We start from the raw sequence: 26,115 nt of genomic DNA, 5'->3' as shown, positions 1-26,115 counted from the left end.
ATATAAGATTTGTATGTTTTTTACCTCTATGACATGTAGGCTTTACTTATTCATTTGCTTATTATCTTTTTGTAACTATTATGTTAAGGAATAAGCACTTAAGATTGTAGAAGATCTGAAAGTTCATGTAGCATTTCTCTTATCTAAAATGGTCTTTACCTCAATTATTTGACAAAAAAGTTAAATATATGCATGGATCCATGTCACAACCGATCGTTGATTGATACGTAACATGGTTGATGACTCAACCTATTGTAAAATCACTTTTTACTCTTAAAATCAAAGCACAAAAATAAAATAAAAAAGAGGGCCACTCCTCACCAGCTAAGGGATGGCTGCTAGCCTCTTCTCACCATGCGACAGGCAACCATGTCATGTCATGTGTCAATTAAAAATTGGTTGTGACACATATTTACTCGTGCATCTAACGAATTTTATCAAATAGTTGACTACATGGATTATTTGGGACAAATAGCTTATTTTAGAGATAATTTTGGTACAAACCAAGAAAAATCATAGCATTTCTTTTATATATATATATATATATATATATATATATATAAAATGAAAGAAAGAAGAAGGTGAAAATGGAAGTGATTACTTTGGAAACTTTATTGGGTTGATTCCAAGGAGAAGATTATATGTTATAATGATTTGTTATGCAGATAATGGTTGTCCGAGAATCATCCACAATGACAACCGTGTAAGCAAATCCAGGCTGGAATGATAACATAAAGAGTAGATGATGTGTCCCTCATGCACCCCGACGAGAGCTAGAGAAGGTACAGCATTTGGCCTTTCTTAATGTCGTCCGTACGTGTTGGCTCATCAGTCACTATTTTATTAACTAGTCTCATCTAAACTACTTTAATAAAACACAACTTTAAAATGATGCATGCATACACGATGGGTGCTTCATGTTTCCTATTCTATCATGCATCATGCATGAATGGTATGAATGCATGATAAATTCACAAATACACGTTGAGTATTGGGTGCTTTGTTTTATGTTTTATTCCCTTTTTAAATAAGAACAGGATTGAAGTGTGGCTTGTTTTTAAGGGGTAGCTTAATTAGTTGTGAATCATGTCTTATGAAGTAAAGGTCATTAGTTCAAATTTTTCTCATCTTCTCACTCTCCTTGTATGAACATGTAAATATATATATATATATATATATATTTGAAGTGCCATCTTAATTACTATATATGTAGAAATTTTAAAATTAGAAAATAAAGATCAAGGGCCAACATTATGGGAGGAAATTTGGAATGAAATCAACAACATTCATTTTACCTTAATATTTTGTTTTGTTGCATCTAACGGTGAATATGATACCATTAAATGACATGGCAATATATTTATCATGTGATAACATATACACTAATAAATCTATAAAATCTAACATGGGCGGCCATAATTAAAAAAAAAAAAAGAAAAAGATGATTGCTTGCTATATTTGTTAATGTGCAACAATGCCACTTTACTCAAGTGGACGCCTCTTAAAACATGCATTACGGGATGCGATTTCAAATGTCATAAAAGGCTTTAATGGCTTCCTTCATTGGACGCCAATTGATTTTCAAATAAAATGGGAAAAGGTTTTACCCTACAAATGGTATCAAAATTAGGGTCGTGTTTAATTCGCGGGATCAGTATCACGTTGAGGGAGGAATTGTTGGGGGTGCAACAGTGCCGCTTTGCTCACATAAATGGCTCTTACAACATGCATTGTGGGTGCGATTTCAAATGCCATAAAAAACTTTGACTTCCCTTACTAGACATTAATTATTTTTCATATGAAATGGTTGAAGGTTCAATCCTACATCCGGTAACAAAACAAAACAAAAAAAAAATTATTTAGCTAGTGATCTCGTTAGTTGGGCTCGAGGGGAGGCAAATCATTGATTAATTTTGTAAGAAAAAACAAACAAATTGTGAAAAATTATAGTTGTTGAAAATTGTGTATAGATAATTAAGTAGCTCAACTTTAAGTTTATTTAAAAAAAATTAAATTAAATTATAAGCTACCACTTTTATTATAAATTTTTCATAATCTGATGTGATCATTTATGTTGCATACTTGCATAAGTCGGTCCCCACATTTTTCTTTATAAGGTTGTATAAGTTCCCGGTGGGCTTTAACATCACACAAGAGAGGGCATGATTTGGGGGGACATGCACATGCAATGGTACGTAATTTCAGATAAAATAGCATGTGTCCTTATATGGTGACCTAAGGCTCAATTATTTAATCAAACTTTTAGTACAAGATATATCACCTAGCCGTACATGATGAGGGTTGGTGAATACTTTTAATCTTGAAGGGGAATAACAATTTTTATATATATATATATATATATATTTTAATACGTGGGGACTAAAAATTTTTAGGTGCAACGTAACAGCCTAATCTATAGCTTTCTCTTTAGGTGTCATGGACCTACTTGTTTGGTATGCTGTCATAATTAAGAAGATCATCAAATGACTTGCAAGTATGCTTTTCTCTAAAGCATAAAGTTTATCATGCTTGGAGGAAATTCTAATAGCCTCGTTAATTCAGTTTATTAAATTGATGTGTGTTTTTACAGTATGTGATTTTTATATGTTTTTTTTTAATAAGTTATAAATTATATTTTTATCTCATTTTACTACTACGTTAACATGGTGAAATAATAGTAAGAAAAAAGTGTAATTTTTATAATTATTCTTTTTAAAATATATATAATTAAAAAAATATATGAGAATTACATGACATTTGACATTGACATAGCTAGACTGAATTAGAGAACCAAATCTAAAAAAAAAAAAAAACTATCCTTCTCAGAAACGAACGGCTTAGATTTTGTGTATGCTAGTATGAAAAGTGAAGCAAAAATATAATTAGGCTCGTCTGTTAATGCTTTTTAGAAAATATTTTTTTAGTTACAATGTAAGTAAGGTAAAAATAACTGAGTATTTTTTTTATATAAGTATTTTATGTGTAAAGTTATTTATTAATATTTTTACTTTTTTTTTTTTTTTGGGTTACTTTTTTTGATAATTAGGTTGTTGGGTTGAGAATTTTGTCTGTGATTGAGAAAACTTGTCATGTAGTCCACGTTTGTGACTGCGCATGAACATGGGCGATGGAGGACACCACGTGAACCCATTTGAGATTTCATGGGAAAGAAAAAACAGTACTCTACCCTGCAACGACCATGCAAGAAACAAAACAAGCTAGTCTTCTTTTTGCTCATATCTTTACACGTGGGCACATTTGATTCGACCATGCAAGAAACAAAACAAGACTTCCTTTGTTCATATCTTTACACGTGGGCACATTTGATTTGAGAAGACTCACTTGACCCGGAACATCTGGCTTATACCATGCATGATTATCATATTATTGACAAAACATAAGTGCAAAATCAGACATATATTTGGATTAGGATCCCTTTGAAATTTGCAGGGGGTTGCATTAATCGTAGTAAGTGGCTCACAATGAGCCACATCATCTCAATGCATGAAGAAGTGAAAAAAGGAAGAAAAATAAGTCAAGGCCAAATGGAAAATGGTCGGCCACATTCAAAGGGATGATAGATCCCTGGCCAAAACACGTTGAGGGCTAAATTACCTCTAAAGGGGTGGCCGGATCACTCACAAATAAGCTTGTGGAGTGGGCGGTCTAACATTTTCAACATGTTTTAAGGGCGGTCGACCACTCTTAAGAAAATTGAGAAACATATTTGTTTTGTTTGCTTTTTCTTATGTTGCTAACGTGGCTCGTTTTTAGCATTCATTTCAAACCAACAGTCAACGTAATTTTTTCTCGTTGGTATTGACCGCAAAGAACTTTGTTTGTAAAAGAATGTGGATGTTTACTGTAGATAAAGTGTTACATATATAAGCTTATTACGCAACTTAAACAGTACAAACCATATTGCATTTCGCAATGAGCTCTCTTTTGAATTTTGACAAGTTTTGGATAAGCATCTACTAGTGGGTGTTGGCATGTCCATTGGCCTAGTTGATACACCCAAAGAATCACCAACCATAAACACTAGCTATTGTGACATCATAGTTGTTGGGTTGGGATCACATGATGATGATCATTGATCATTTTAAACCAAATGTCTAAGCTTGTTTAAGTTTAATTAATTATCTGACCGAAGCCGAGAGTTAATTAGCCTTTTTAATAAGTGTATTATTCATTTAAAAAGTTAAAAAAGATAAGAGGCACCTATATGACGCTCAACGGATCGAGATTTCTTACAATTGAGAATCTTTTTTCATTTTCTTATCCTTTCTTATTTGGGCAGAAGTATGTGAAAGGTGCTTTCTTGTCTGAATAGGGAGCCCCTCTTTCAATATCCTATTATTACTCTTGCGGCCTCTTTGATTAACAGGAAATAATAGAAATCTGGATTCCACGCTTAACTACTCATATATAACAAAATCAGTGCAACTAAAAAAAATATATAAATGGTAAGGTTGATGCAAGCATTAAGCTAGTTGCCGACTGAAATATCACTATCTCATGTATTAAAACCAGAGATGATTTAATTACTCCGAGTTAATTATTAGTTAATTAATTTTGAAGGCATTACATCCATAGCGTAACCATGGGTTTGGTTTTGGTTTTGGTTTTGGTTTTGGTTTTTTACTTTTACTTTCTTTTTTATTAGTTAAGGGTAAATTTATATTTTTTTATAAATTTTATAGGAGTGTAAGATATATTTTACCAGTTTTCCTTTGATTTAACCCCAAGTCCTAACGTTAGGGATAAAATTAAAAGGGACTCAAAAATAGAATACAAATATAACAACTCTTGATAATTTGAGGTTAACATTACAAAACCCGTGACACGTCAGATGAGCTAAGTAAAGTTTCTCCTGTTAAATATGTATTTGAAAATCAACTCATATCAGCAAGTCTAAAGTTGGTATAAATACTTGCAAAAAAGAAGAAGAAGCTGGTAGTAACTTAATGGGCCTTGTCCAACAAGAGAGGGCTTGGCCCACTCTGTTGGCAACAAGCACATTTAGACGACTAGGCCTTGAAAATTTCCCCGTCTTTGGTTTCCTTTGTTAATAATTTCCTGCAGGAAATGGGATCACACCGGGTGCTTGGGTCAAATGGTTTAATCAAAATCATCCTACGCTAAAGCAATGGCTTATTAATGTCTTCTATAAACCCTAAACTCCTCCATCCTTTTCTTTTTTCTTCTTTTTTATTCATGCATGCCAATGAGACTAACAAGTATAGGACAAAGTTTTCCTACAACTCCAGCCGAGTTTGGTGAAAAACTTTGTTATTTTATCTTATTGAGAAAGAAATAAATTATATTGAATCTGTCTCTGTACACATAGAAAGTATGTAATATTCTATTTAATAATTCACACCACAAAACAAAACTTAATAACATAAACCTGGTTCCAAGATCATTTAGATCCGCGTGTACACAGGTTGTGACCAGAAATGAGGGAACTAAAGGCGAAGGCAACAAATGCCAGGAAGGCTATCCCGACAGACGCACTAGCCATCTCTGTGAACTCGTCTTTCCCCCAGTTTGACTGCCAATCATCAACCCGGGTGGCAGCTGATGAGGATGCTGATATGAGAAGATATGCCAGTATCTGCAACCAAATTAACAAAGCAAGTATTACCTTTGACTGCACAAACATGTAGCTCACAAACCCGTCATCCAGTTTGTATGGCAGTAGAATTGCTTGTAGGAATAAGATGCCAAGACCCTAAGGTTCAATCATAATTGGCAAGCCCAAGAGATGGGGACATTTGAAATTAACAAAGTAATCTGTTTGAACATCTACAACACTTCTGAATGATTTCAACAGTTGACTCGATTTGCACTCCCACCAACCATATTCATCAAAACATAACTTGTGAAGACCCAGAGCATTGGACAAGCAAAACATTATAAAAATGCATAGCTAAAAGCAACAGCCGCCACCAAATCATGGAAGTAGAATAACCCGTATAATGTTTAATACGAAAATAATTTCATAAAGGGATAATTTGGATAAGTTCTTAGAGGGAACTTGGACCTCCTTCAAACTCACCTTTAGAAATAAAGTTTTTGGTTCCCTTAAATAGACACTTACAGTAATATAAGATAGAAAATACCCAAATAATGAATCAATGATAAACTTAATACAACTAATCTTAATCCTAATAGAAAACTAATAATTCTAATACCCTCCTAATTCCCGTAACAATCTCCAAGATCCACCCCAACTGCATTACAGTAGCAGAGTAGTGTTTGTAGAATGAGCATGCTACCCTATGGCCCATAGTGGCATGCTTAAAAATGAGGGGAACTGAACAGGAAAACTTGAAACCCACTGGGTTAAACTAAATCACAATACTCAAGGGGTTGCCATTATGCAGAAAACAAGACACAATTGATATGGAATATGGAAATCATCAGCATGATACATGAAAGATCACAAATGGACACTGAAGTCGCACAACTTGCCTGATCCATGAAGAAATCAAAGTGAAAGCGTAGGGAGTGGACGATCAAATTATGCTTGGTGATCAGAAGGAGAGATAGATCAAACGCTTGAAACCCCGAATACACAAATGCGATAACATTCACTGATAAACAATACCTGCCAACAGAAAAGGAAATAAGGAGAGAAAATGCTAGAAAGAGAACAAAGAAAGACTGCAAATATGGTTTATAATGAAATTCAATAAAAAAGATCAAATTTGATTCTCAGTCTCAAATTTGTATGAATCGCAAATTTGGAGACTGAGAATCATACTGTGATAAACAAAGAAACTTGACTTGACTTGACATGATCATTGGTTGTAATTGTGTAGTATTTCTCATACAACATAACACTAAGAAGGGAAACCCATAAATTGTGCCTATCCAGTATAAATTAACAATAAATTCACAGAAATTAAGAGAGACCTGTACTCCTTGTAGCGGTCAAAGGAGTCGCCGCTCCAACCCTGTGTTTTATCGGCGGCCATGACCGCAAAGGAAACCAAGCAGAGCACAAACTCGCTGAGCCTAAACCCTAGCGCAGCCTTATTCATCATCTGGTCCGTCTCCTCCCTCTTCGACCTGATCCTCTGATTCGACGCCATCATCCCCGTTCCCCGGCCTTCCTCGCCGACGCTCGGCCCCACCTTCGTCACTGACGGAGGCGCGTCCTCTCTCCTCGACCGGTTGAACACCACCACCGGAGAAGGTAACTTCGCGCTCTCCGGCGGTTTCTGGCGGTCCGCCGGCGACGGAAGCGGTGAGTACTGGGTGAACCTATCGACGGCTACGATCGCCCTGGAGTATTCGACGGGCTTCTCCAGCGAATTCTCCGGCGACTCGTAGGGCGGGGTCTCCGGCGGGTCGCCGAGCTCGGATCGCAGCGGCGAGTGGAAGCGGAGCGGAGAGTGCGGCGACTCCATGTGAGTCGACGAACAGTCGGAGCTCCTCGAAGACGATTTCTTCATAGTTTCTTTGTTGGGTTGGCGTTGCTGGGTTTGGGTTTGGGTCTGAGCTTCCATTTCACTTTCTTTTGCTTTCTCGGACTATATGGAGCGAGAAAAGAAATCTGTTTGCGAACTCGGAAAAAGAGAAAGCGAAAGAGAGAGAGAAGAAGGTCATATTTCGCCTGTGGGGCCACGCCACGCGTCTCCGTTTGTTCACTTTAGTTTACTTAAAGTAAAGACTGAAACAGAGGATTGTGTACTTCGGGTGTGTAAAGCGAAGTTGACCAATGGAATGCCGCCACATCGATTTTGTTGGACCTTAGTATTAATGTGGTCTTTGATTACAAAAGATCTTATAGAAATAATATCTCGTAGGTATACAAATGGGTCATCAATTCAGAATTTTCTTCTTACCATATATCATTTATTAAAATTCGGGATGCATTGATTGATTGATTTGTTACAAATCTTATAAATCAAATTCACATCCACCTTAAATTCAAGAACCAAACCAGATTGTAATTAAAAAAAATGTTGGAGATACAACAATTTTTACACTAATTTTTCAATAATTGAGGTAGAAGACCGTATGAACGTCATCTAACACAATTAGTAAATTATGGCAATTTAACCCATACTTTATATTTTTTTTTGTTTGTTTAGACAAAATTATAAAGGAGTGGTTCTATTACTCTCAAATTAGGATAGCCGAAACTACCCCTCGCTATCTGAGAGTAGTTTGACCACCCTCTCTGTCTGGTTTAGAAGTGGTTTGGTCACTCCATACCTATTGAAGGTGGCTCGGCCACTTCCTTTGACTAAATAGGGGTGGTCAAGCTACTCCCAAAATGGCAAGAGGGGTTTCATTTACCCTCGTTTAGCTATTTTAGGGGTGGCCGACCACCTCATGCCGACAAATGGGGTGATCGAGCTACCTTCTTTGAGCAAATGGAAATAGTTTGGCCACTTTTTTTTTTTTTTTTTTTTTTAATTTTTATGGAAAAAAAACAAAAAATTGTTAAACACTTTACCCCTAGGCTTTTTTGGAATTAGACAAAAAGAATCCCATGAGATGCTCACAACTTAACTTCCGTCCAGATAGACCAAAAAAAACTTAACAAATGGGACAAAGTGTCACAGGTTGTAGAATTCAAATCTCTTTCTAAACTTTGAGATTAAAAATGCCAAAATAGTGATACTTTGAAGGTAAAGTGTATTTTTTTTAAAAAAATTAAATGACACAATTTGACAGATAAATTTAATTATTTAACAGGCAACGTATTGTCACACAGACTATCATATCAATTTGTTAAAAACTTATAATACCCCTAACCGCACTTTCGGAATTATTCCTTGTCAATCCACTGTGTTAAAAGCTAAAGTAGGGATTGCCCAAGTCATCAAATTCTTACGCAAATGTGGTACATAATTTGCTCGAACCAAGCTGCAGTGGTAGGCAACAGGAGGAAGAAATCAAAGTGGGCCTTGTTAAATCCAAGCAAAGCTTTCAGTGGAGACTTTATTAAGGCGAAAAAGTAACAAAAGTTCTTTTGGGTTGCTTTAATAGTGGGCTATTCTTTGTGAGCTAAAGCCATAAAGAGCACCAAATTCCTTCCCATCTTTTTTCTCATCTTCTGATAAAAAAAAAAGATTCTCCTACCTACCCTCTGATGTCAATGGAAGAACAATCATAGGAAGCATACTACCAAAGACACGTCTTTTACTAATACCCCCCTACAGATTTCAGAGGATATACCTAAAAGAAACAAGAAAAGAATCACTCACAAACACACACACACACACACACACACACTCTCTCTCCCCTCCAAATTCTGAGAAATGTTGAAGTATTTGCCTTTTGAGTTTCAATAAACAAAGAAAACAACAAGAAGTTTCCCTCTATTGCTTTAAGGACCAGCATGATATTTCCCAATCTACTTTTTCATATAGGGATATCGACCACGGGTTTGGCTTAGGTGTTGTTTCAACTTTCAACAGTTCAGATTTAGTTTAACTTTCTTTCTCATAAAAAACTTGGAACTAAATCTAAACCGTTGAAAAAACTACGTAAGCCAAATCCAAAGACCACATCTGTAAATTTGTGACAATAAATATGCTCCACACAATCTTAAGCCCAAAAGAACATGTCACACGACTTTGGTTGGACTCCTACCAAAGAAAAAACCCCTCACAGCTAACAAAAGGCCAATCCTTACACAACTCGGCATTCAGAAGAAAGCTTCTTCTGGAACGCATGATGGGGACTGCATTGCAAAGATTTCGTCACACTATTTGGTTGGTCAGCAAAAATGATATACAGCTCAGAAGAGAAGCCACAAAAGAAAAGGAGGAAAAAGTTGAAAAAGAAGGCTTGAAAAGAAAACTTCCAAAAAGAAAGCAAAGAAAGATGAAACTTCCTTCCTTGCTCTAACATGATACAGATAGGAATCCTCTTCTCTATGTTAAGTGCTTCATCTAATGGCTCAGTCTGGTAGCTTTAATCGGTTGAACAGCACAAGAAAACTCTGCTCAGGGACTACGTATAGGAAACCAAGATCTGCGCCTTTGACATATGGACCTATGCCCTGCATAAAAACAAGAAAAACAAACATAATAAAGAAGACAGCTGAATAATTCGAGCCGCAATTGGTTATCAGGCTTATGGTGAGAAGAAATGACATCACAAAAGTGAACAGTTTCATTACCTTGCCGTTTAGTTGGAGAAGTTCTCCATCAACCCACTGTGGATTTCTGAACCCAAATTCTGCTATTCTTCCTTGACCTTTGTAACTTGCAACCTGGTTAAATAAGCTTAGTTGCAGAATCAATATATAAAAGAAGAAAAAAAAAAATACATGTCATGCACATAAACACGCATGGACATACAGAGCTATCCAATTGCAAGTACAATTACCACTCCTAATTCATCTGGATACATCCCACGGCTGGATGCGCGGTTTCCTCTCCCAATTTTAGCACGAAAAGTAACCTGGATTCCCAAAAACTACATGGTTGAGCATCGTAATTTCCTTTAATGTCTTTATGCATGCAGTTACACGCTAAAAGTAAACCAGCATAGCCATCAAGAAATTTTAAAGCCAGACCTGGCCGGCAGGAACGTTAAGATCCCCAGTCAGCTTCACTGCCTCTACATATTCAAAAAACTCCACATCTGAAGACTTGTCTTCGTCATTCCCACCATTCCAGTGGCCAAATTTACGCCGCAATTGTACCACCTCAGTCCCATAAGGGCCAAATGCACCAACATACAGGCCTACACTTCAACCAGTTGGTTTCACCATCAAAATGACATGCTTAAATTGAATTTTAAGGGGTGACAAAGAAAGAAAAGGGATGGATAAGTGAACTCACCTGAGAAGGGATCTAAATCTCCTCTGGAAGTGGTAATCCGATTAAAAGTTGTGTACTCAGATAATCTGCTGCGCTTCTGTGCTTGACTAACAGCGAGCTTAACAATTTCACGCACATTTCTGGAAACCTAAAATTAGGTTAAGAATTTGTCAAACAAGATCATACCATTGCAACGAAAACTAATGGAGAGCAAAAACAAAGGGGAGGGCAATGCTATAAAAAATTTTAACATTGAACAAAATTATTCAGCTCTAAATACTAACTACTAAGTATTTTAATATTTGAACTCTAAAAAAAAAATCTGCTATTTCTATAATTTAATGGAATTTCATAATTTCTGTTCGATTTCAATCTGGACATATAAATGCAGCAATGGCTGGTCTAAACCTCATTTATACCATGATGGGAATTTCTTAATTCAAAATACAAGAAGACTTAACAAGTAAAACAAGAAAGGGGCTAAAGACTTGCCTATGAAATATTTAGCTTGGCTCATATTTTGGGCTGTAGGGTCTCTCATCCTTGCCTATGAAATATTTGGGCCTCCCTTTGGGTGTTCCGTTTAAGGCTAAGTTTATCTGGGATTGTATTATTGAGAAAATTGAGAGAAAATTAGTTGGATGTAAAAGACTTTACTTGTCTAAGGGTGATCAAGTAACATTGATTAAGAGCATTCTTTCCAACCTTCCTACATATTTCCTGTCCCTCTTCCCTATCTCAGTAGGTGTTGCTAATTAGTTAGAAAAGTTACGGAGGGATTTTTTGTGGGGCAGTTTGGATAATGAGCCAAAAATCCATCTTGTTAATAAGAAGGTTCGTACTCCTATTCAGCTTCAAGGGCTAGGGATCAGGAACTTTACTACTTTCAATCACGCTCTATTGGGTAAGTGGTTATGGAGGTTTGCTATGGAGAGAGGTTTTTTGGTGTCAGATTGTAGATAAGAAGTACGGGAGTTTGGTGGGCGGATGGTGTAGGGGTCATTGGAGCTTTTAGGGTGATTCTTTGAAAACACATTAGGAGGGGGTGGGATGTTTTCTCTAGTTTTACTAGTGTGGAGGTGGGTGATGGCTCTCTTACAAGGTTCTAGCATGAATTATGATGGGGATATCGCCCTTTGAAGGAATCTTTTCCGGAGTTATTTTACCTTACAAGGAATAGGGATGCAATGGTAGCCAACCTTTGGAGTGTTGGCAATGAAACGGTTCATTAGGTTGGTGCATGATTGGGAAGTGGACTCCGTCTTCTCTTTCTTCAATGTTTTGCATTCCGCTAGCATGGTTTAGGAAGGAGATGATAGGCTTTGTTGGACACCCTAAAAAAAAAACATTTTGAGGTCATATCCTTTTATATGGTTCTTCTTCCTAACGTTGACTCTCCTTTCCCTTGGAAGAGCATTTGAAAGACTAAGACTCCTTCGAGGTTGGCTTTCTTTACTTGGAGAGCTTTCCCCTTGAGAAAAATCTCAATTTGGATAATCTCTACAAGAGTCACATTATAGTGATAGATTTATGTTATATGTGTAAAAAGAGTGAGGAAACTACGGATCATCTTCTTCTTCATTGTGATGTCGTGAGAAAGCCATGGATCATGGTATTTCAGATGTTTGGGCTGGAAAGGTTATGCCTAGACGGTTGGTGGATCTTTTGGCATGTTGTAATAAAAGGGTTGGCCAAAATGATATCAATATTTGTTTGGAACGCAATTCCTTCCTTTTTGATGTGGTGTGTTTGGCGAGAAAGAAACACTCAATGCTTCGATGATTGAGAGAGAACGAGCTCAAATCTACGGACTTGTGTTCTTAAATCTACAGATCTCTGCTATTGCTTTTCTCCATGTCTCTAGCTATACTGATTTTTGTTCTCTTTTTTCTTGCTCTTGATTGCTAGGCTCCGCCCCTTGAGCTTTTAATTAATTTCCTTTACTTATTAAAAAACAGTCTTTCCAATATGTATGAGTAGTAAATATATGCCAATCAATAATTTATATTGTTTCAACCTAGTATCCTCGGTAACCATAAGAGTATTCAGCTATAAATAATATCAAATCTCAATTACCATCCAATACTCTAAATCTCAATCTCACCTTTGAAGAAACTTTGTCAGCACTCCAAAAAGCCTTTGCAACATCAGGAGGCATAAGCTCAGAGACGCCTTGAGCTGCTAGAGCTGCCACTTTGACCCTGGACACTTTACTTTCTCCAGCATCATGATCTAGGCTTCTCCCAGGTATATGTAGCACAAAAGAATCTCTCTCCGTATCTTTAATTTCAGCAGGAAGACGCACATACTCATCCTTGGTAGGAGTATCCTCATTATTATGCACAACCCCACCAATAAAAAGCTTCATATCCAAATCCTTTTCATCTTCAGAGGCATCACTATCTCCTCCTAGAGTGACCTCATCAGGCTGAATCTCATCCAAATTACCAACTCCGTCTTCAGAATTCTCAGTAGATCCTGTCTTCTCATTGTCTTCTTGCATCAACTGCTTCATAGAGTCGCTATCCTTTATCACTTCTTCACTCACATTTATATTCATGACTTTAACTTTCAATCCTGGAATTTTTTCTTTAAGAAAATTTATCACACTTTTAATCCCCTCCTCAGTCGCTCCCTCAATGTTAGTGCCCTTCTCCTCAGTTCTCTCTGACTTTCCTTCATTTTCCTGAATGTCCACTACAGATTCATTCTCAACTTCGGAAGTAGAAGGGTCTTTTGTGAGTTTTGATGGTGAACTAGAATTTGTAGAATTTCCTTTGGCTCGTTGCAAGTATACCACCTGTCAACAGAAACATATCAGAAGCATTTCACATAAACTGCAATAGAAACTTTGAGAACCAGACAGATCCTGGAGACCCCCACTTAAGACATCTAAAGAGACTAACATACAGTGGGTGGGACCTAACCCAGATGCTATGAATATATAGTTCCTCCATATGAGATTCACCATTGGATAGTCTTTAAAATAATGCAAATGTCAATTTGAGGCCAAGGCAACAGTTTAATCCTGAGATGCAATCCTTAAAAGATAGTCACAGAGTCCTTAAAGAGAAATTACAATTGGAGCCAAAGAGAGAGAGAGAGAGAGAGAAAGAGGAAAGTTATAGTATGATGACCATGGCTGTTACAATGTTGTTCTTTTCTCTTTGTCATGCAATTACACCAAAGAGAAAGAGCGAGCTAAATCTCATATCCAATATATGAGAACTGCGGTTGACCAAAAGGGGGAAAAAGGAGATTACATTACTAGCAAGTAATTGCACAAAATGATCAGGGTTTAAAAAGAACATTGACTCTGCACCAGAAGGGGCCTCCAAATCAGCAGCCTATATTCATCTTACCAACTGCAACTTAATGAGTTATGTGTGTGTGTGTGTGTGTGTGTGTGTGTGTATACATTCAAATTGAGAAAGCATAAAGACAGACTATTTTCAATTGGCCCGGTCAAGACTTGATAGTTGTAAAGTAGTACTACAGATCTACAAGAGCTCCAATTATGAGACATGAATCAAATTATGAACATGGTACATTGTCTAAGAGCTCATTGGAATTACATGGGTGTGCTCGTTGTTCAAAAACAAAGAACTGGAGACAAATTATGCAATAACACATAATCTAGTGTCCCCCATGTCATCTTGTATATTTATGGATTTTAACTCGAGTAAAAACATAGATGTGCGATAACCTAATGGGAACGCCAATAAATCACCTGCATGACATATGTCTTGTCAGTGTCTTTTACCACAAATATTTCAAACAATGGCGTTCCAGGAGCTGCAGTCACCAACTGTCTGCAACAATGAATAGATAATACATTTAGAAAGGGCAAAAAAATGAGAAGGAGAATAAGAAGAAGAAGAAGAAGAAAGAAGAAAGAAGCAAGCAAGCAAAAAAAAAACAAAGAAAGAAAACCTTACCTTGGACTGTAACTCCTGCCAACAAATCTGCCCACACCAGGAGTTATGCGTATTAATCTGCCAAAGGGATCATCTGAATCTTTTGAGTAGCCCACCCACCAACCTACCTACACATATAGAGATGATGGTTTAGAGGAGACTAACAAGCACTTATCCACAGAAACATGTCCCATTAGTAAGGCTGACATTTATGATTAGTGGATCAAACAGAACAACTTAGTTATTAGACAGCTGATTAAAATTAACCATCAAAGGAAACATCTTTATATGTAAAGATGTATTCAGAAACAAAGTTTCAGTTTTAAGGATAGATATTACCATATACCAGAGCATCCATTTCACAAACAAGTCACGTAAATGGAGTTCCATATATCACATGTAGACGAACAGCTTTACAGAAATCAGTCCAAACTGCTGAATGTCACAGCCCCTCTTATCAGGTAATTATTGCAGAAAGTAGGAGCATCACAGAAATCCGTTAAGTTATAAAAAAAAAAAAAAAAAAAAAAAAAAAAAAAATCTCAACCGAATACTTCAAGATAATTTTACTATCCCACAAAGACACATGTTGTGACAGTCTGGTATAATTTCCAGAAAAGCGTGCACGCGCACACACACACACATATCTTTCATCATCAAGGCTATTTTGCCCATCAATTTCCTTGATTTTGAACTTCATTTCTAAATGCTTTCTCTAATCACAGCTGAATGCCATCCCCTTGTTCTAATATGGTTGACTGTCCCATCAAAACTACATTGTCTGCTATTAAAAATAATAAATGCGGAGAAACTGAATTTAACCTACACAAGATGCTCACAATCCCAATTAATACGTAAATAAGAAATTCTCTTCCAAATAATAGTCTCTTTTCAACCCTTTTCTAAAGTTTAACCAGTCACTTGAAACTATAATAAATAGAAAGAATAAAAGACAAAAGAAGATGCCTATTAATGCCAGGGAAGATAAGACATAATTAAACAAAATTGCAAACCAGGTTAACAGAACTGGAATAGGGTGACTAATTGAATATATTAGCTAAAACTTGCTATAAAGATTACCAGTCCACTTCCTGTGTACCTACACAACCTTGAAGCATCATGGTAACGCTCTTCTTCAATCGCATGCTGCAAATTAACAATGAATCAGATCAATAGCCAAATTACAACCTGGGCTGATCCAGCATCTAGTGATTCAAATGTTGATCTGACCTTCAGCTGAGACATGATTTCAGAAACGGTGTCCTTTGATGTAGCTTCTGCAATAGCCATTTTCAACTTCGCAGCTTCTTGGAAGTCTTCCTTCTCAATTGCATCTTCAAGTTGAAACTGCAAAGTACGACATCCCATCAGAAGTAAACAATCACAGCAACTTGTATATGCTGGTCTGACATTGAGTAATTTTTATAATTATATGGACCTAAGACCTACAGATACGCAGCCAAAGCCCAATGGCACTTTTTGAGTGATAATCCTAACTTTACACTCTTCTGTATTTTCATCAATGTGTGTAAGCCCGAAATAGCGTACTTTCCAAAGGAAAAAAAAAAAAAAGAAAAAGGCTTTAACATCGTGTATAGATTCATTATCTGAGTTGTGCTCAATTCTCAAATATAATTTATCATTTTAGCATATCTTTCAATACATACAATAAGTAAATCTAAAATTTTGATTTGCAAAACAGATCAGCACTCAGAGCTTTTTTCAACGGTGCAGACACGATTATCCAAAATGAATCTTGAGGCCATTATATAGGCATTCTTAAGGTCAATATGTAGTAGTAGAATATACACTAGTCCGATAATTTCCTGGTTATTAGTTCCCATGTTCAGAAAATCTTTTGCCTAAAGGTCACACATCATATAAAAGTTACTACATTTCCTCGCTTTTCTACCCGAAACAAAAAACAACAACAGCAACAACAACAAAAAGATGTGAAGCAGTAGAAGGTAGCAACTTTTGTGAGATATGACAATTCGTCCAGCGATTGAATAACATTAAAGTCTCACCCTTTACGTTCTTAGGAATTACAAAATTTTCAGTTCCCAAGTGTCTCATGCTAAATAAACAAAGCAAAAGGGAATTGAATCTGAACATCAAAAGAAACCCAGAAGCTAAATTCACTTTAAAAACTCCAATCCCCTAGCTAATTAGGTATGGAATTATGTGTGAATTAGCAAATTGGGTGCACTGTACCGGGAATCCACTTAGAAAAAAATTACAACAAAATGAGCAAAGAAAAAGAGAAGCTCTATCTCTGACACAAAGTGACAGGGAGAGGAAAAAGCGGTACCTTGAGAACAGAGGCAAAGCTCTCGGCCTGTTCAATCTCAGAGAAATGGCGGTTCCAGCGGTTCCAATCCCATTCCAAAGACGAACTGATGTTGGTGTTGTGAATGTTATTGGAGCAACGGCAAGGGAGGCTGGAGTTCTTGCGGTTCTTATTGGAAAAAACGGCATGCTTGGTCTGAACAGAGCAGCCCCAACCCAGAAAAAAGTTGAGATTGGATTTGTATTTCTTGGATTGAAAATCTGCGCAACAGTAGAAGAAGGGCCTCAATTGGGGCACTGGGATTGCTTGTCCCACGCCCCACGCATGAGCCACCACCATCTCTCTCTCTCTCTCTCTCTCGATGTTTGTGACTCTGTTTTTATTTTAAGAGGGGCTTCAATCTCTGAAAGTTGTCGTTTGAAGGTGCTCTGATTGATAATTCGGATAGGAACGAGGGATAAAGTTGAGCCCAGCTCGAATATTCAGACCCGTCCGATCCATATATCTGTGGGCTCCACTTTGATTTGGCGGATGCATTTAAAAATTATTATGTGTGGTCTTCAATTTTATGGATGAGGGTTGACGTGGGTTGGGCTTCTCTACGTTGTTTGTTTGTTTGTTTTGTTTTGTTTTGTTTTTTTTTTTTTTTTTCAAATGTCTGCACAAAAAAAAAGGAAAAAAAAATAAAAAGATAATTCGAACTAATAATCTTTGTTCCATAAAATAGTGTGATCCGCTATTGAAGACTTCTCTTTCAACTTTGTTACCCACATAAATAGTGAAATATTGATTGAATTAGGAAATTTTCTCTAAGGTAACAATAAATTGATTTTATGGAAAATTAAGTGACCTACGCCCGGCCCAAGCCTGCACCAACACGCAAGTGTCAAACAAGGACTACAAAGGCATGGGCCCAACCCTAAACAACCCGCACAAAAACACAACAATGATCAATCATAAACTTTATTAAGTTACCAAAACACCAACAATCAACTCATAAACTTAAAATACAAAACCAAGACATTAAGAAAAAAAAATTAAAAAAAATAAAAACTTACTTCTTGAAGTTTCCTCTTCCAACTCTCCTCTTCAAGCTTTTCCTCCACAAGTTCTCACTCTCAAAACTCTCTTTCTCATTTTTCTACCGTATGGCTCCTGTCTTAACACGAACGAATGAAGGGAAAATGATTTTCCTTATTTTAAACTCTTGGACCGATGCTTTAAAACTAAGATTGATTGAATGAAACTTGCATTCTCTCTATTGAAACGCGTTGGCATCTATTGCACGAACGTCAAATCTCACATACTCGCATGCATGAGACCCGGTTTGATCGAATGAATTGTACTTCGATCAAACGAACCTTGATAAATATCTTTACCATTGTTGGATCTCACCTACCCATGTGACATTACTCTAATTGATGTAATTTTTTTTTTGTTGATAGAGCATGACAAATTTACTAATTGCCATTTTAGTATATTAACATATCTCAAAATAATCTTTTTTGTTATAGTATTCAAGCTCACTTGTTGTCGCTAAAACTACAAGTGACTTTACAGGTAGATTATTATTTTTTAAGAATTATTGATATGACAACCCCATTCTTAGACTTCGAGTCAAGAAGATATTTTAGATCGGGCCAATTCTTTGACTTATTTTCAGTTTTTTGTTTTAGCTCTATTTTGACTATATTTGGACATTTGTTGGGTTGGGGTTACCAATCCCTTACTTATTTTAATTTAAATGCATTTTATCTTACCCATAAAGCAACTAGTTTTCAAGCTAACGATGATCATCTGCTGGCGGGCCGTGATTTAGCATAAGTGGAGAAACTTGACTTGGAAGCATAAACAAGTACGTAAAGTCATCATAGTCCCTTTTTGCACCACTGAATTGAGTGGTTGAAAATTAAGAACAAGAAAGAAACTTGTGGTGATTTGGATGAGATTGTAGGCATGTGCTTGTGTTTCATTTTTTTTGAACTCTTTAAAAGTTTTCATAGCAACCTGGTTTTAGATTCGACGACAGGTCCCACCTCTCATTGAAGAAAATTCCAAATTCCAGTATCCTCTATCATCATGTTATTTCCACCATAAGATCTTGTCTAGGATTTTTAATTATTTATATACATATATTAAAGAATACACCTTATTCGGGTGCCGTATACCATTCCAGATTGGATTTTGATTCCAAAAAACGAAATAAGGGTCTGGGCATCTTCTAACATACAAACTTCAAGTTCTGCACTGTTTATTGACCAGTTTACGACTCGACTTATCAACCGTAAATACGGGGTTGATGTCCACACAAGAAGACGTTGATGGACGTTAGATTTGGCTTGGGTCAAGTTCCAACTAAGATCAGAGCACGTCTCGTTACAATTTAAACGGGTTCAGTTCCAATTGAAATTAGTAATCCCAGCAAATAAAGCTGCACATCTAATCATCTATCATCTAATGGCCCCTGTTTTATTCACCCTCAAACACTCCCAAACAGACATTTCCGCACTTATTGTCAAACAAACAGAAAATGAGACCAAAAGTAGACTGCAATGCACGACTGGAATTCTAATCTCCACTGGTTAACAAAAAGAAGGTATCTTTTACAGTTTTTTAAAGTCCATGACTCCATACACTTGGATCAATCAAAAAACTCTGTTCATTACAATGAGAAACCATCACTACACCTTACAAAAGTGATGGCCAAATATGGACAAGTATCATTTACCTTGTCTTGGCAGAGGGTTAGGAAATCTAGTAAAAATTGGGGAAAAAAGATGCAGGATCAATCTAGTGTTGCGGTTGGGTGGCCTGACCAACAAACATGCTTTCAACCGAGGGTACTGGCTCTGTGCTTGATGGATCCCGAGTCACCACCGCCACACCTCCATTCTCTGCAGTTTCCAACGACATGTCAGCATCATCAGCTGCCCCTGCATTACCTGTACGTACTGGACGGAGCAGACCCTGCAATCTCAACAGATAGCTCTGGCTGGAAGGTTCCCTTACATATCTGTTGGTTGTCACCACACTGGCAGTTGTCCGTTCGGTCTCAGCACGAAGATTAGATAAAGCACTAAGGTCAAGATTAGGGAAAACTGAGCAACGGCACCGAGGACATTTCACATTCAGTCGAAGCCACTCATCAATGCACTCTACATGGAAATTGTGAGCACAAGGCAGGCCACGAACCTGCACCAGTTTTAGTAAGAAACTTGTGTCCAACTGCCCCAGTAATAATCCACTACCAAAAGGCACAGAAATTTCTTTGTATGAATGAGCAGGGGTGTGGTGGCCTGCACCTCCTAATGGTAACAAAAGCCCGAAGAAAGGATGTTTTCTAGGACTTAAAAATTTATTACATATTTTTAGGGCACCCAAATTTTAAATAGATAGAAACAAAAGCCAAAAGAAAGGATGAGAAGTTCTAAAGGTCAGCAATCAAAATTAAACCAAGTGATCCTGCAAAAATTAACCTAAAAAACTTAAAAATTTATGTCAAGTAATCCCTTCATGTGGCCCCACATACAGCCAGATGACGAGAAAGGAATCCCATCCAACAACTCCCATATAGTTTGAGTAACGCTCTTTTCACAAGGTTTCTTTCACAATGTATCATCTCCGCCATTAAATTTGAAAATCAAGTGCAGATTTAATAACTGTTACGTCACAAGAGGGCTGCAGATGATACATCATGAATAGATTGTGAAAATAGCATTTTAATATTTTGCTCTAACATGAAAGATACTTGGTTCTTAATAAAGTAGTGTAACTGGTTTGTTTAACATGATGAATTAGTCTTAGTCAGAAAAGAAAAGAATTACCTCATTCCCTACATGGAACTCTTCTAAGCATATGGGACATTCACTGCAATCCGTTGGAACAGCCTTTAGTCTGAACTTTGGAAGTTCCTGAATGAGTGCTTCAACCGCTTCCCTCTGTGAAACCCCCCCCAGCCCCCCCCAAAAAAAACCAACCTTCAGGATTCAGAACTAATATTAGGAGTAAAGTTGTTAAATGCAAAATGGTTTCCGCAATGAAGAGAGAATTCGAAGCATTATGAGGGCATGATAAATAATACAGCCTTGAAACATTCAATAGTGAATGGTAACTGATATATTCTTGAAATATATGAATACTAGCCCTGTAAAACGATTGCATAATTCTAGTAGAACATACACATGAGCACATGCACATAGTGCCTTAGTAATGCCCTTAAATGTCCCCCTAATTTCTGATCAGCCCTTTTTGGATTATCAATAGTGGCCTTGAGTTCATCTAAACAGCTTTTAGGGGCTCAAATTTTTTTCTACCATCATATTATCTAGGGAATACGTAAAGAAGGGTACAAAGCAAAAAGACTCAAGACTAAATGGCAATATGTACTATAACCCAATGAACACTTACCTGAGCAGGAGTCAAGTAAAGTCCAGGATGGTATGCAGCAGCATCTTGGCCCATGCTTCTTGTTTCCTGACCAGCAGCTTCAAATGCCCAATCTGGTACACGGATCATGTCAACCAGAACCTAGGAGAGGGAGGAGAATCCTTCTTATAATTGCTTAGTCTTATTTAAGGCCGAACAAATGTAAGCTACATACAGATAAAACTTGAACTGAATGTTATACCAGCTACCAATATTAAGCAGGCATGCTACATAGGCTGCATCACATTGTACTGAACTTATCATTCTTATGAGTTCATACCAACACTAAGTGGGCAATTAAATAGGCTGCATTACATTGAACAGTACTCATTGTCCTTGTACAAGTTCAAATACAGATGCTTAAGGAAATATTAGCCTCAGGCATAGAATAATGGTGATACTTCATCCCTCAAATAATCGATCTACATTCAGGGTAGAACAAGTTCAAGTCTTTTTTTTTTCTTCAAATCACATAGGTCATTCTTTAATAAGTTGTTCCATGACTACAGTTAAATCATTCCATTTTGATACTAATTATAACAGTAAACGGCAACAAAGGTTCCATGCTTCCATGAGCCATATAGCTAATTGATAATTATTGATGGCAAAAACCTTACAAAAATTACTGAAGATGAGAAGATTGCTGCAGAAGAGATGCAAGAAATTTGAGAGCTTACCCCATATTCGGATAAAGGAATCCCCTGTTGAGCACGTAGTAAGTGTGCTTGTCTCCGTGTCAACCACTGCAGAAGAGATGTTCAATAAACAAGGATCAGAACAGCACAGCTGAAAATAGAAAAGTCAAGGACCTATATTACTAAATAGGATGCACAATATGCCAGCAAGAACATGGGAAGTAAAAAATGCATAATGAAAAAAAGAACAAAGATCTCACTCATAATATAGTGCCAAATCATAGTCAAATATAAAAAATGCACAAGTACAAAGAGCACCACTAACCTTCCCCAATGACATGCAAGCAATGCAAAAGAGTCCACAGTAGCTAAAAAGCAACCAAATCAGGAAACCCCATTTCTGACCTTCTTCGGGCAACTGCAAGCATTTAATGCATTGGCTCCAAAATCAAGCCATTTACAGATGACAGTGCCACTGATAATAAAGGAATATCAAATAGAATGAAACATGGAATTTTAAAATAACTTACACAATCTTTTGCTCGTCTGAACCAGAGTGTACCAATTACAGTCCAAGCCCAAAGGAATGGATACAGTAGCAAAGACAAAATCGAAAGCACCACTACTCTTCCACAGAAACGAGCGTACCTCTGTTGCCACCCAAAATCCCTAAAAGCACATAAATTTGTTAGGGGAAAGGAAGAGGTATTATATAAGATTTAGCTATATGAAGTGCCATTGGAAAATAATGAAAGAAACAAGAATAATAACTAACCATACAGCCACTCTAAAAGAAACGGGGAGAACAAAATAAAACAATTTGAGTGATGAGATCTGAGTTAACAGACAAGGAAACATGTTTATGCAATAATAGAGCAATTTCTGCTTCTAGAATTATTAACGCTCAGCTGACACTAGCTCAACATTGCCCCACGTCAACTATATCAAATCAAACACACCAAGCTTTCATTCCAAGTTGCACACATCCTAGGTGATCAGCAAAAACGCGTAAAATGTACCTTTAAGGCACAACTAATTTTTTAGTTGTATTATTAAATTTTTGCCTTCAATTTGATAGGCTTACACCGATCATACAACAAAAGTCTTTCCATTCCTCTAACATGCCCAATTTCACGAGCTCCAAAACTGAAAAGTGTCTATATTTCTCCTCCATCTAGTTAAAAAAGGGGGATAAGATTCCATCCCAAAATCAAAACCCATCTCAACAATAAAAGAGAGAAGGCCTTACAAACCCATTCCAGCAGCAAGTCCATTATCTACGAACATCAAAAGGCGAAAAACAAATACGGTAGTATAATCAACCTGAACCAACAGAGATAACGCATAACTCAGAATAATTAAAAACTCAAATTGGATAAGTTTTTCACAATTGCTTAAAATTCTGAAAACCCACCACAATCCATATGTGCAACGGGAATGTACAAGAATGGTACCGCTTCCAATTGATCGCAACAATTACTCTATAAGCAACAACGTCAAAGGAAAACTTATCAAAAAAAATTGGCATCTTTCACATTTTCACCTTCTCTTGGTTTTTAAAACAGTAAACATACTTGAATAAATACCATAAATACATTATTTAAAAATAAATCAGTATATAATTATTATTATTTTTTAATAAAAAAAATACTCTAATTCAGACACCACCAAAACAAAGGATACACACTCGTGGCCAGCATCGACAAGAAGAACCCGTCGTACCTGCAAAACCCCAATTTCACATCAAAAACCCCAAATTCCTCACACACACACTGACACACACACAACACAAACTCAAGGTTGAAACTAACCACTTGAAATCGATGCCTCTCATGGCCATGGAATGGGAAGAGAAGCGAAACCCTAGAGTGACGCACAAGATTCAGCTACACTCATCTGAGGACGGAAATGCTCGAGTCCGAGAGCGGAATCCAGATCGGATCTCTCACGAACGGGTTCAAGTCGGGACCAATCATCCAAACCCCCGAACAACAGCGAAGAAGATCGGCGAGAATGAGATTTCGGAGTGAACGAAGCTGAACAAAAAGCTGAGGGAGTGAGGTGCAGACGCCAAGTAATGCCGAGGGGGCCTTATACGGGGACGGAACGTTGACGTGTTTTGACGCCGTTACGTCACAGCGTTAAACTGACGGACCCCTTTTTATTTTCGTGCCGTTTTCGGTTAGAGAGCAGTTGTGAGTTATGACTAGCAGTTGCCGACTTTGTTTCTCTCTTTTTTTCTTTTTCTTTTTCTTTTTTCTTTTTTTCTTTTTTAATGTTAATAATTATGCTGTGATTGTTAGCAATGACCAAACAAATTATGATGGCTTAAAACATGGGTGGATAAGATTAATTTATGTGGGCTTAGTAATTAATAGGTTTTTGAGTTTAATGATTATCAATTTATGATTGATATTTCTTTTTCCCTTTTCTTTTTCTTTCTTATATTGGTAATAAGAAACAAGAGAGGCTACAAGTAGCCAAAAATAAAGAGGAAAAGGAAAAGGAAAAGAGAAATTTCATTTTGTATATATGCTCATGTCTTTCTCCCATTCTCTTTTTTTTAAAAAAATTAACCATCGACCTTTACTTCACCCATGTAGGTTTTACAAATTTAATAACTCATTTTCAAGAAAAGTGGATGGAAAAATGAGGAGCATACAAAATAGCACGACACAAACAAAAACAAAAGAATTAGAACGCTTCCGGGAATTGAAACCGACTAGGAAGAGACCTTGACAACATATCGCGAAGCAAATTTAGCGGCACATGTTTTAGCAAAGGCCGCAGTTAAACAAGTCATTGATGATATTTGGTCAGAAGAAACTCCAAGCTATATTTGCAATATTATTTTCCTAGAGCAATCTGTTTTACTTTCTTGAACAATGAATGAAAGATGATCTCTTTATTTTTTTTTTAAAAAAAACAAAAACAAACACAAACCAAGAAGAGAGAGAAGATAGGATCTTTATAATTGATATTTTCCTTATTATTATTAGGATATCACTTTGATTTCTCACTGAACTTTAAATAGACATTCACTTGATAAAAATAAATTTACATACCATAAGCTTCGGATAAACTTTTCTCAATTTTAAATAAAATAAAGAACACCATTTCATGATTTATATTTTATTTTATTATATTTAACGATATACATAATTTCACTTCATTTAAATTTTTTAAATAATATTACAACATATTTACCATGTAGCAAACATATACGCCATTAAAATTTATTCCGGACCATAAAATAGTTCATCTTCGGTCCTACTTATATTTCATTTTTTCAGGCTGATATGGGAGGAATAAAGTGAGATTTTGTACGAAAAGCAAGTGGATATATATGTATGAGGGAATCGATGGTGACTTTAGGAATTAGATTTGCCTTTCTGCAGAGGAGTTTTACCTGGTCTTAATCAAGAGGACCCATTAGAAAAAAAAAATAATAAAATAAATCAAGAGGACCCAGAACTTTTGTAATGTGTACTTTGGAATTTTCCAATTTGCAATATTTTACGTCAATCTTATGTAATAGATGAATTAACGTAGGAATCTGCAGGAGATATGCCCCAAACAGATGCTCCTCTCTATCTACGACTACAGAGTTTCTCAAGTCTCACAACATTTTTGGTCGTTGGAATCATATTCTCCTAAATTATTAGTATTATTGTTGGTATTTTGACGACCACGTGATTTCATAAATCAAGAGTAAAGAAAAAATAATGCAAAGAGAATTTATGTGATTCGAGATTGTGCTTATTTTTACGTGAACAGGCGGATAGGATTACAATTTTTTATATACTTCCTCCAATTAAAACCGTAACTTGGGTACATTGAAATTTTCAATTTAGGCTTCATTCCCTCCGCCCGGTGCCCACAAACCTTTATGTTAAAGCTTCGTTTGTTTCATCGTAAAATATTATCAGTATTTTTTGGTGTTTGGTGCGACCGAACAAAACTTCTTTAGCTTTAGAAAATGGATTTTGTTTCTAAATTTTGTGAACTATTTAAATTTCTCATTCTCAAATCATTACACATCGTCATACCATCAC

At 36.6% G+C, this 26,115-nt stretch overlaps 3 protein-coding genes across 3 annotated transcripts; all 3 read right to left on the bottom strand.

The window, feature by feature from the left end:
* Positions 1–5,275: 5,275 nt before the first annotated feature.
* Positions 5,276–7,609, bottom strand: LOC132174924 (CASP-like protein 4A3). The gene is made up of 3 exons (XM_059586677.1): positions 6,922–7,609; positions 6,478–6,613; positions 5,276–5,617 (listed from the first exon to the last, which is right to left on the bottom strand). Exons 1-3 carry the CDS (start codon positions 7,515–7,517, stop codon positions 5,423–5,425), a joined length of 927 nt encoding a protein of 308 aa, XP_059442660.1. The 5' UTR covers positions 7,518–7,609; the 3' UTR covers positions 5,276–5,422.
* Positions 7,610–9,556: 1,947 nt separating this feature from the next.
* Positions 9,557–17,406, bottom strand: LOC132174814 (protein EXECUTER 2, chloroplastic). Its single transcript, XM_059586500.1, has 11 exons — positions 17,022–17,406; positions 15,941–16,057; positions 15,791–15,856; positions 14,732–14,838; positions 14,524–14,605; positions 12,898–13,593; positions 10,815–10,941; positions 10,547–10,716; positions 10,357–10,431; positions 10,148–10,240; positions 9,557–10,027 (listed from the first exon to the last, which is right to left on the bottom strand). The coding sequence occupies exons 1-11, from the start codon at positions 17,337–17,339 to the stop codon at positions 9,926–9,928; spliced, it is 1,953 nt and encodes a 650-aa protein (XP_059442483.1). The 5' UTR covers positions 17,340–17,406; the 3' UTR covers positions 9,557–9,925.
* A 2,137-nt stretch (positions 17,407–19,543) lies between these two features.
* LOC132175810 (E3 ubiquitin-protein ligase SIS3) lies at positions 19,544–24,132 on the bottom strand. Its single transcript, XM_059587868.1, has 10 exons — positions 23,872–24,132; positions 23,744–23,782; positions 23,475–23,541; positions 23,310–23,383; positions 22,591–22,729; positions 22,386–22,478; positions 22,103–22,168; positions 21,408–21,527; positions 20,825–20,938; positions 19,544–20,192 (listed from the first exon to the last, which is right to left on the bottom strand). Exons 1-10 carry the CDS (start codon positions 23,898–23,900, stop codon positions 19,791–19,793), a joined length of 1,143 nt encoding a protein of 380 aa, XP_059443851.1. The 5' UTR covers positions 23,901–24,132; the 3' UTR covers positions 19,544–19,790.
* Between the last annotated feature and the right edge of the window lie 1,983 nt (positions 24,133–26,115).

This window comes from Corylus avellana, chromosome ca3 (assembly GCF_901000735.1).
Source record: "Corylus avellana chromosome ca3, CavTom2PMs-1.0".
In the NCBI taxonomy this organism is placed as follows: domain Eukaryota; kingdom Viridiplantae; phylum Streptophyta; class Magnoliopsida; order Fagales; family Betulaceae; genus Corylus; species Corylus avellana.
The sequence above is the reverse complement of the archived record's forward strand: the minus strand, read 5'-3'. Positions and strand labels throughout refer to the sequence as shown.